The sequence below is a fragment of the Arvicola amphibius genome, chromosome 10, assembly GCF_903992535.2.
Source record: "Arvicola amphibius chromosome 10, mArvAmp1.2, whole genome shotgun sequence".
Classification (NCBI taxonomy): Eukaryota; Metazoa; Chordata; class Mammalia; order Rodentia; family Cricetidae; genus Arvicola; species Arvicola amphibius.
Window position 1 is genome coordinate 39,487,433 of NC_052056.1, and position 10,865 is coordinate 39,498,297.

Genomic DNA, 10,865 nt, shown 5'->3' on the forward strand with positions numbered 1-10,865 from the left:
GGGCTAGGCGGAGCCTTCTCCAGCTGCTGTCGGAAGGGTCTCTAGGCGGCGCTGGAGAGCAGGGTGAAGCGACTGTAGGCAAGGGAACCAAGAAGCTTGTACACAGCTCTCAGGAAATGCCTGGGTGTCTCTGATGCCAAGCGCTGAGGTCATTGCCAGCCTCCAGCCAGCCCCTGCTTTTGTGACCTGAGTGTGACCCATCCCCCAATTCTTCCATTCCATCCCGAAAGGCAAGATTCCGAGGATATTTTCTCTTTCAGCCCCGCATCCGTGACACACTTAGGACTTGTCCCCTTTCCCTTGTGCCCACAAGACTGGAGAACATCGTTTGTTTATTTGGGAGTCCTCTGGTCACATCTTAGCTGGTACGTACAGGCAGTGACGCACAGGGTCCTTCCCCTCTGGTGGGAAGCAGATATAAGAGGAATTAAGATATGTGTGCCGAATGCTTTGGAAGCTGCCCTAGACTTTCCTAGAGCTCGGGGCATCTTCACAACAAACGGGCGTTGGAGGTCAGTCTTGAGACAAATGCAGCAAGCAGGTAGAAAGAAATAAGACGGAAAGTGAGAAAGAACTCCTAAGAGTGGGAGAGCTCCGAGGAAGGAATGTCCAGACTTTACTCTTTCTGTTTTATTGTATTTAAAAACACTTTCATTTGTGTGTATGTGGTGTGCATATGTGTGCATACGTGTATGCGTGTAAGCCATGGTGCACGGAGGGAGGTCAGAGGACAACTTTCAGGAGGAACTGGTTCCCTCCTTTCACTGTGGAGGTTCCTGGGAGTGAACCCATGTCACCAGGTCTAATGACAAGCACCCCACCCACTGTGCCATCTTGCCAGTCCACTCTTTGCTATTTTTCAATTAATTTTATTTTTATTAATCTTTTATGTGCCTGCACGTATGTCTTTGCACCATGTGCATTCTTGGTGCCCACAGAGTCCTAAAGAAGGTACCGGACCCCTTGGAACTGGAGTTACAGACAGTTGTAAGCCAACATATGGGTGCTGAGCACCGAACTGGGGTCCTCTAGAAGAGCAGTCAGTGCTGTGAACTGTTGAGCCATCTCTCCCGCCTCTCTGCTAGTTTTGCAATAGAGATAAGGTGAGAGGGTAGAGGGGTAGCTCTGTGGGCTTCTTTGGCCCAATGCCGCACGGATTCCCACGGGTACTGGTTTCCTGTGGCTGCTGTAATATTCGCCAATGGCTTTAAATGAAACAAATGTATTGTTTTTGTCTTAGGGTTTCTATGGCTGGGAAGAGACACCATGAGCACAGCAACTCTTATAGGAAACATTTAATTGGGGGCTCGCTTACAGTTTCAGAGGTCAGTCTACTATCATCAGGGCAGGAGCATGATGGTGCGCAGGCAGACACGGTGCTGGAGCTAACAATCCTTGCATCTTGACACAGAGGCAACAGGAAGTTGGCTAACAGTCACACCGAGGGAAGCTTTAGCAAAAGAGACCTCAAAGTCCACCCCCAAAGTAACACACTTCCTCCAACAAGGCCACACCTCCTAATAATGCCACTCCTTTTGGGGACCATTTTCTTTCAAACCACCAGTCTTGCAGTTCTGTAGGGCAGATCTCTGAAATGGGTTTTATTTGACTATAACCAAGGTATCCATAGATCTGTATTTATTCTTCAGACAAGAGGAGAATCCATTTCTTGGTTTTTCCAGTTTCTAGAGGCCCCCTGTCTTCTTTAGCTCATGGTCCTCCCTCCCCTTTCTGACCCAGCAGAGGGACATCTTCATGGTCATCCCTCCTCTTTCTCTTTACCCCCATTTTCTTCTCTGACTCTCCTCCAATTCTTTTATATGGATTCTTGTAATGACAATGGACCAACCTTAACATTACATTCACGAAATTCTGTTTGCCGTCTGAGATAATAGTCAACCAGGTCCAAGGACTCAGAGACAAGTAAGAGATGTGAAGAGCCAGAACATGTGCTATAACATCCACATCACCCAGAGGCCAGAAAAAAAAATTTTTTTGCTGGTCCTTTAGAGGAAGTGTTTCGATCCTTGAGTATCGATTATGGATATCCCAGAAAATGCAAAGAGTTAAGTCTTAAGGAACAGGACCTTCAAAAAGAAGGAACTGAAAGGGATTGGAGAACTTTGGTCAAATGGTGCCTTGGCTCCACCAGCTTAGGGGAGCTAAGCCCAAGGCTAACATGGCCTTGTGCTTGTGGTGAGCTAGTCCTTGGTAGCCGTGCTGGCACAGCTCCAGCAGGGATACTGAGATGCCAAAGAGGTCTCTGCCTCTACTGCTGGGGTCCCCGGTCATTCACATCTTTAGCACTTGCTAAGTAGATACAGTGTCCCTTCAACTCTGTAGTAGACTCCTGTCTGAGAATGTTCTAGCTCACTTACTATGAAAGATGAGTAGCCCATGCCTCTACCGAGTGCTCACAAGAGGAAACACATCGTTCATCAACAACTGAAAATTCCAAGAGGAACTACACGCTAGTAGAAGCATCATAGACACGTTCTTGTTCAGTCAGCTCCCAACCAGGAGCTTCAGAATGCTGCTCCAGACACATCTTTGCTCTGATTTCCTTTCACACTTTGACCCCAGAGAGGCTGCTCTGTATCAGAGTCTGTCTTATTCTTGGGCATTTTAAAAGCATGACACCTTAACATCTTCCGTGTTTCCTGTCATTACTGCCCATGAACACTGCAGAGCAAATGGCATTGTAAGGAGTAAATAGCTTGAGCATATGTGTGTTGGTGACAGTGTCATCCCTTGGTATTTACGAGCAAGAGCAAGGGAAGTATTTCTGGGCGTGTGATTAAATAAATAACATGTGTTCTTTTGACTAACAGCTGAAGCAATGGAAGGCATTTGAAGGAGAAAACCAAACAACCCGACGCATGGCCAAATATTTCAGCACCCCTAGCAAAAGCTTCCACAGCCAGTTTGACGAGGACCAGGATGGCCACCTGAGGGAGGAAAAGAGCTGCATGGAGAGGCTCCTCACAGAGGTAAGCCCCACCTTGCCTAGCAGGCTCCTTGTGAGGAACTTCAACCCGTGGGAGCAATCCCACGTGCCCTCAGGGCCCCGCATGCCCTCATGGCCCCTGTGTGCCCTCATGCCCCGCACGTTCTCTCTGCCAACATTCTCTGTCCTAGTTATTCTTCTACTTTCTCCCAAAGCCAGCAAAATCCCACCACCACCCCAGCGACCCCCACCCATCTCACCCCTGCAGCAGACAGGTGTAGACTGAGGTCTTTGGGCTACCTGTTGATGAACAAGACAAACTCGGGTCGTGACCTTGAGGAGCTCGCAGGCAAGTGGAACAAATGGATATTGAGAAGTAAACATTTAGTCATAAACTGTGCTAGCAACGGCTGGAGAGGAGGTGCAACTGCCAGAAGAAAGCTTATCTAGCCTGCACCAAAACCTGGCTTCCATCCCTGCCTACTAACCCGGGTGTGGTGGCAGCTGCCTCTAGTTCCGTCCTCAGGAAGTGAGGCAAGAGGGAAGGTGAAGGTCATCCCCAGCTGGCGCAGGGGGCTCGCGGCCAGTCTGAGCTACGGGACTCTAGCTCCAGAACCAAAGAAAGGAAAGAATTGAAATTGTGATGACGACCAGGAGAGAAGCAATCAGGATGATAAGTGAGAATGATGGGCTGGGGAAGGGGGCAAAGGAACCCGGCAGAGTAGTCAGAAGAGGCTCTGGATGAAGATGATGATGAGGACCAACTGGCCAGGGAAAGAGTCAAAAAACCAAAACAAAGCCATGCAGAGGGAGCAGCATTGGAAAGACCCTAGCTCTAGAGACCAGGATCTGTGTGAGCACTCTGTACGCACAGGCATGCCGTTGTGTCCACGACATGATGGGGCCTCTCTGGGACAGCTCAACCTTCTCAGTGCCCAGCGTTCTCAGACGTGTCTACAGGTGGGGGTGGGGTGAATACGGGCCTCTGAAGGTCACCACAGCATCAAGGCAGCTTGGGTGCCCCGGCCGGCCCTTCTTTATTCTGTACTTAAACCAGAATTGGCCCCTCTCCCAGACAAGCATAATGTAGACTTGAAACCTCTGAAGACTCTGCTCCATAAGAAGGCAGTCCAGGGCCAGGGCCAGGGCCAGGGCCAGGCGAAGGAATTATAAGTATTTTGACACAAATTAAATCAAATTACACACACACACACAGACACACACACATGTGTGTGTCTGTGTGTGTGTGTGTAATTTGATATATATGTGTGTGTATGTATATATATATATATATATATATATATATATATATGCAAAACATGCCTGAGTTAGTGCTATTAGGGAAACCAAACTTGTTTTTTGATAGCAGGACTGTGTCCTGGGCATGAACATCCCCATGAGAGGACAGTGCGGGAGAAATCTTAGACATAGACGTGCCCAGATAAAAGGCCAAGCCTAGTCAGCACCCATGGGGCCCTGCTTCTCTGGCCTCCCCACAATATACCCTCCCCTCTGGGTCTTCTTTACCCATCAGAGAAACCTCTGCTTTTCTTCCCTCTTTATTAAACACTCTGGGCATTATTTTAAAGCCAGCTTTCTCTCCACCTGGCAGGGCAGTGGCCCTGCCTCTGGTGTTCTGTAAAGTTTTTAAGGAAATATTGTTCCCGATTAACAGAAGGCCTGAAACTTGGCTAGACTCAGCAGGGCGGTCCTCATTTACAATCAGCTAACACTGGAACAGCCAAATGGACTGGAACGGATTCTTTAGCCTTATGGTAATTTTTTCGAGCAGCTTATTGTACCTCTGCCATGCTACCCTGTTTCCCACGCAGTGGCTTAATGTGCTCTTTCCAAAAGGAACCTTGAGTCTGCAGGGCGAGAGTCCTTAGCAGGCTCAAGTATGTCAGCAGCAAAACACGGCTTCTGTTGCGCTAGCGATGCCCGAGCGTCTTCCGTAGAGCAGGCCCGGGAGCCAGTAGCTAGTCCTGGCGACCAGAGGTGGGCAGCCAGGGCATGGTTGGCTCTGCAGCCTGGGTGCTACCCCTGCTGCCTTTTCCTTATGCAGGACAGCACCCGCCCAGCCAGGGTTTGGTCTAAGCTCACTAGACCCCCCCCCTTGCAGTTGCCATGATTTGACAGCCCAGCTTCTCATTTGCGTCTTGTGTTTTTCTGTTTGCTTTCGTTTTTGAGACAGTGTCTGTGTAACCCAGGTTGCCATCAAACTGTGATCCTCCTGCCTCAGTTCCCCAAGGACTAGAATTACAGGCATGCACCACCACAATCAGCTCTTCTCTTGGCCTCTCGCACAGTGCGTTTCTCTTGCACCAGTGCACACGAGAGCAGTGGACAGTCTGTCCCTTGTGCTGACGACCCTTCCTTTCGTCCTGGTACTAGAGATGTGAGATGTGGATTCCTGGGGTCTGTGCCCTCTCCCGGGTACCTTGGATGTTTTGCTCCCCACCATAGACCAAAATAATGTTTTAAATATTTGTGTAAAAGCTGCTGCCACAAGAGGTCAGATCTTGGACTCCTTGTGGCAGGACCTCACACTATGCCTCTAATTAACACAAAGCCATGGTGAAAACACAGTCTTGCTTCCTTTTGTGGAAGAAGGGAAATTGGCTGTTTACATCGATGTTTCTAAATCCGTAGTCAGCCAGCTTCAGACGTTTGGTGAGCTGGGAGGAGGGCGTTCTTCCCATCTGGATGTTCATAAGAGTTTCCTATACTCAAAGCCATTTGTAGAGAAAGCACAAGGAGACAAAAGTCCTGTTTCACCCCTAGAGTGGGCTCATCAGCTGTGGCTTCTTCCTGCCTGCTGAGGCTGGCATGAGGACTTGCGGGGTGGGTTTCAGGAATAGGTGCTGGGGGAGGAAGAAGGGGACCAAGTCCCTACTGAGCAGCCACCACCATGGTTACCATGTGAGGTCCTTAGAGCCACCTGACACATCCCACATAGCCTGAGTGTTCCCCTGACACTTGTGGACTCTGTTCTGGGTGAGTTTCCCCTCACTGACCAGCGGATCTACATCACTTCAAGAGGGAATGGGAGACCTGGCAGGTGGGAACTCCTCTGAAAGTCCCTTCCACCTGCTCCATCAGTCTCTCACTGACCTTGGCTTCTCTTCTGATGGCAAGGAGGTCGACTAAACCATCAGGAAAACAGGAGAGCCAGCACCAGTAAATACCACCTCCTGGTTTTGCCAAGGTACAGGGGCTTACAGGCCACTGCAGATTTATTGGAAGGTTGTATTCCATGCCCTCCTCCCTTAAGTGGTCATTTCTGACCAGGTGTGGTGTGCATGCCTGTAATCTCAACGCTTGGGATATCAAAGCAGGAGAATTGCCATGAATCTGAGGCCAGCTTGGGCTACATAGTGAGTTTTAGGCCAGCTGAAGTGCCCTGTCTCAAAACCAAAAAGAATCATTTCTGGCCAACTTTTCAATGTAATTTGATAGGCAAGCCTAGGTTCTGTCCAGGGCCAGACTAGAGTTTTAACTTTTCTTTTTAAAGATTTATTTATTTATTATGTATACAGTGTTCTGGCATGTATGCCTGCAGGCCAGAAGAGGGCACCAGATCTCATTACAGATGGTTGTGAGCTACCATGTGGTTGCTGGGAATTGAACTCAGGACCTCTGGAACAGCAATCTTAACCTCTAAGCCATCTTTCCATCCCCCCAGACTGGAGTTTTATTATTGTAAGACAGAGTCCAGGCAGGGCAGTGGTGGTACACATTTTTAACTCCAGCACTCGGTAAGCAGAGGCAACCAGATCTCTGTGAGTTTGAGGCCAGCCTGGTCTACAGACCAAGTTCCAGGACAGGCTCCAAAGCTACACAGAGAAACCCTGGAGAGAGAGAGAGAGAGGGAGAGAGAGAGAGAGAGAGAGAGAGAGAGAGAGAGAGAGAGAGAGAGAGAGAGAGAGAGGGAGAGGAGGGAGAGGTAGGGGGAGGGGAGGAGGAGTGGAGAGGGGGAGGAAGAGAGCGAGAGAAAGAGAGAGAGAGCGAGAGAGAGGAAGAGAGAGAGAGAGAGAGAGAGAGAGAGAGAGAGAGAGAGAGAGAGCATTCTTTTGTTTCCAGGCATTATAAAGGGGTGTCTCAGTACTGATCGTTAGCCTCTAAAAAGGAGGCAGCCACAAGATCAGTACTGAATTATCCAGAGAAATCTTGCTAGGACCCAGTGCCTGCCATACCCTCTTCCCCAGAGTCTGTTTCATCTTCCTCAGCCCATCCATTCCTCATGAGACACTTTTCACCATCGCTCTGCCTTGAGCATGGGAGAGCACACATTCTGAGCCAGAGAGTTCACTGCTGCCCTCCACTACGGCAAGAGTGTGGGCATGCCCAGACACCCAGAGGCAGCTCACACCCATGTCTACTTCCTGCCCCACAGCGTGCAGTTAGGACAGGCACACTTCTGCAGCTGTCACCTGTCTGCCCTCTGGGGCACAGCCTGTTGACTCACTGACATCTGCACAGGAGGACAGAACTGCCCCAGCCTCCTTCGCCTTCTGCACTGGATTCAAGAGCTACTTAATCAAGCTATCTGCTTTCAGCTCCTATAGTAATCCTTTTCTTAAGTTATCATAGATTAATTTGGAAATTAATGAAACATGTGATATTTCTGGGCCTGCATATAGTCTGCATTGATCATGGCCGTCCGCACCTTCTCCCCACCTTACTTCTCCCCTCCGCCCCCCACACTTCCTTTTTAGTTCCTAATAGCCCATTTTCTACTTTTAGGTTATTATTGTTTTTGTATCGACACTTGAGGGAAAAATAACACTGGGTCTGGTTTATTTCACTTAACATGATGTCCTGAAATTCCAACCATTTTTCTACAAATGGCAGGGCATCATACTTCTTCAGAGTTGAATAATACTCTGTTGATGTGTGTTGTATTTTCCTTATTAACTCTTCTGTTGACGGGCGCCTAGGCTGATTCTCTCCTTTGTGCTTTGTGGTCAGTGCTGTAACAAGCATGGCAGGATGGTAACGATACCGATTTCATTTCCTTTGGCTCTCTGTCTACTCAGGACTGGGATAGCCGGCTCAAAAGGTAGTTCTACTTTTGGTTTTTTTGAAAAAACCACTGCCTTGATTTCCAAAGTGGCTGTACTAATTTCATTCCCACCAACATTGTATAATGCTCTCTACATCCTCACCAGCATTTTAACTATAGACATCCTAATTGGGTAAAGTTATTTCTTGTGTGATTTGATTTTTGCATCCCCCTTATGGGTAAATATGTTGAGTATCTTTTCATATATTTATTGACTACTCGTATTTTTTCTTTAGAGAAGTATTTAGATCGTCCACCCATTTTAAAATTGGACTCCATGAATCCTTATTGCTGAGTTTTTTAAGTTCTTTCTACATTCTGCATATTGGCCCTCTGTAGATGAATTGATGACCAGCAAACATCTCTGGTTCTGTCGGTCATTCGGTCATCATTGTGTTCTCTGTGCTGTTCAGTAGACTTTTACTCTGATTAAGCCTGCTTGCCATTCTTGCTTTTATTTCATGTTAAGCTACAATAATGCTGTTACACACACTTCTTTAAGAGTTATGATAGCCAGTTGGTCCCTTAGGTCTATCACTCCAGGAGACCCTGCCACTTCCAAGAAGGACCAGTTGAAGCTGCCTTGAGATTCTCGTTGGCTCACATAGTTGTGCTATGAATGGTATCTCCCTGTCCTTCCCATTCTCTGGGCTGTTTCACAAGAGGCAAAGCGTTTATTTTCTCTGTGGTCATCCCAAGAGACGCGCTTCAGATTCATCTGTGGTTCGCTCAAGTCTGAGAAGGACTAGCTGAACAATCCCAATCACTCTTCGGTCTGGTTTCCTCAGAGAAACCTGACCCTCTTGGGGCTGGGGGAAATGAGATGATGCTGCAGCTACCAGCAAGCCTTGAGGGTGGGCCCCCTTCATCCTCACAGACAGCAGTGCACAGTCCAGGGCTGGGAGGAGAGCCCATACTGCCTTTCTGGGAAGCACATACCCGTGACTGTGCTAAACACTTGGCAGGCTTAGTTATTTCACTCAATGTTAAGTCCCGCCTCCAAGCTTAAGGTCACCAACCAGTGCATTGGAAAAAAACTGGGATTTAAGCAGGGTCTCCAGTGTCACATTTTCCACCGCAGAAGGCCTTTAGAAGCATCTTTTGTTGATGGTCTTGCTTTTATCCCACAGAAAAATGCAGTAATCGAAAGCCTGCAAGAACAAGTCAACAACGCCAAGGCGAAGATAGTAAAGCTGATGTCGTCGGAGTGCTCTTACGACTCCCCGGAGTGGACTATCCCACATGCAGCCTCTGCCCATGGGCTGGCAGTTCAGGGACCTTCAGAATACCCCACTTCCTCTGAGAATGCTGTTGGTGCAGCTGCCGAGGACTCCCTGCGTGCCTCGTTGGCCTTCCAGCACCTGAAAAGTCCCGGGGCATCTAAAAGGGACGATAGTCCTTCCCAAGACCAAAAAAACAACGTGACTTTGAAACAGTTCTGTGATCATTTGGACACGGGTTGCAGCCCGAAGCCACAGGCTGAACAAAGTGAGGGTTCAGAAAGAGGTGATCAGGGACCCATGACACCCAGCCAGAGTTTCATAGCTGATGGAGTGAGGTGTGACCCCCATAGACCCAAGCAGAATTCAGAGGAAGTCCCAGAGAGGCCACCACGGGTCAGTTCAGTGGTCAGAGAGAAGCTTCAGGAAGTCCTACAAGAGCTGGACCTGGGCCCCGAGGCTCCCCTTTCCCCACTACCTTGTTCCCAAGAGCTTTGGAAGAGCGCCACTTCCCGCAGTCCCCAGAAGCTGTCCCCATCTAAACTGGGTTTCAGCCCATATGTGGTGAGGAGGAGACGGGCAGCCCAGCGGGCTCGCTCCCACATCCCTGCCTCCGTGGCCCTCAATTTGGGGCAACAGGGAAATAGGACCGTTTCTGGTGCGCAATGCGGGCTGGTTGAGCAGAGCCGGGACAGCCCCAGGCTGGACCACCAAAATGTGAGGTCCAAGGTACCACGGTCCTCTTCTGTAAAACTGTCACCACTCTCAGATCCTCCCCAGAGACGGAGTGCCCTAGAGGGTAGCAAACGATGCCAGCCTGAGCATCAGGGGGCTGGAGGATGCGATGTAAGCGTTCCTTGCCAACCTTCCGCTTTTGCCCCACGCCCACCCTCTTCACCAGGTCTGCCCAGGCACCGTCAGTCTCGACTCCTAGCGTCCCCTGGATATCCTGCCTTGTCCTCTGGGTGCTACAAACTGGACAGTGAGTCCAGCAGCTCAGACGAATTCTTTTGTCGCTGCCACCGGCCCTACTGTGAACTCTGCTTCCAGAGCTCTTCAGACTCTGGTGACAGCGACACCTCAGACAGTGACCTTGAGCAGGCTTCGGGACTAGCGTCCTGGGAAAAGCTGTGGTCCCGCTCCAAGCCTGTTGTGAACTTTAAAGATGACTTGAAGCCCACACTAGTGTGAGAAGCAGCAAGGTAGGGCTGGCCAGAGGCCAGTCTGTGTCCCCTAGAAACAGGGACCATGGCAGGAGAGCTAGATCTCAGTCTTCCAGGACCAGATCAGCGCCAGCCTTGACCAACCTCGGCTGGGTTTCTGCTGTGTTCACTCTTAATTTGAAGACGTCTCAATCTATGAAAAGAAGGGCATTGTCCACCCCGCTACTACCTCAGCGTTACTGTGAAGAGCTTTGGTGAGGGGCTGAAGAAGAACTCCTTACCCTGAAGGTGCTGTCCGTTCAACTCAGCCTGTCTTCTACAAAACTCTGGATGTATACCAAGTGGCTAGCTGGCTGGATGGACAGAAAGATGCGTTGATGGATGGGAAAATTCTGCAGAACCACTGTGACCTACCAAATTAGCCTTTCAGTGACCAGACCTGCAAGGTAGATAAGCCTACACTGTTATCT

The 10,865-nt window shown here is 49.3% G+C and overlaps 1 protein-coding gene across 2 annotated transcripts in view; it reads left to right on the forward strand.

The window, feature by feature from the left end:
- Gpr156 (G protein-coupled receptor 156) overlaps positions 1-10,423 on the forward strand; it is a 60,087-nt gene extending 49,664 nt beyond the window's left edge. For both annotated transcript variants that reach the window (XM_038346831.1, XM_038346832.1), the window contains exons 8-9: positions 2,832-2,990; positions 9,143-10,423. In XM_038346831.1, coding sequence (XP_038202759.1) covers positions 2,832-2,990; positions 9,143-10,423 — 1,440 coding nt within the window. The remainder of the gene's footprint in view (positions 1-2,831; positions 2,991-9,142) is intronic.
- The last annotated feature ends 442 nt before the right edge of the window (positions 10,424-10,865 follow it).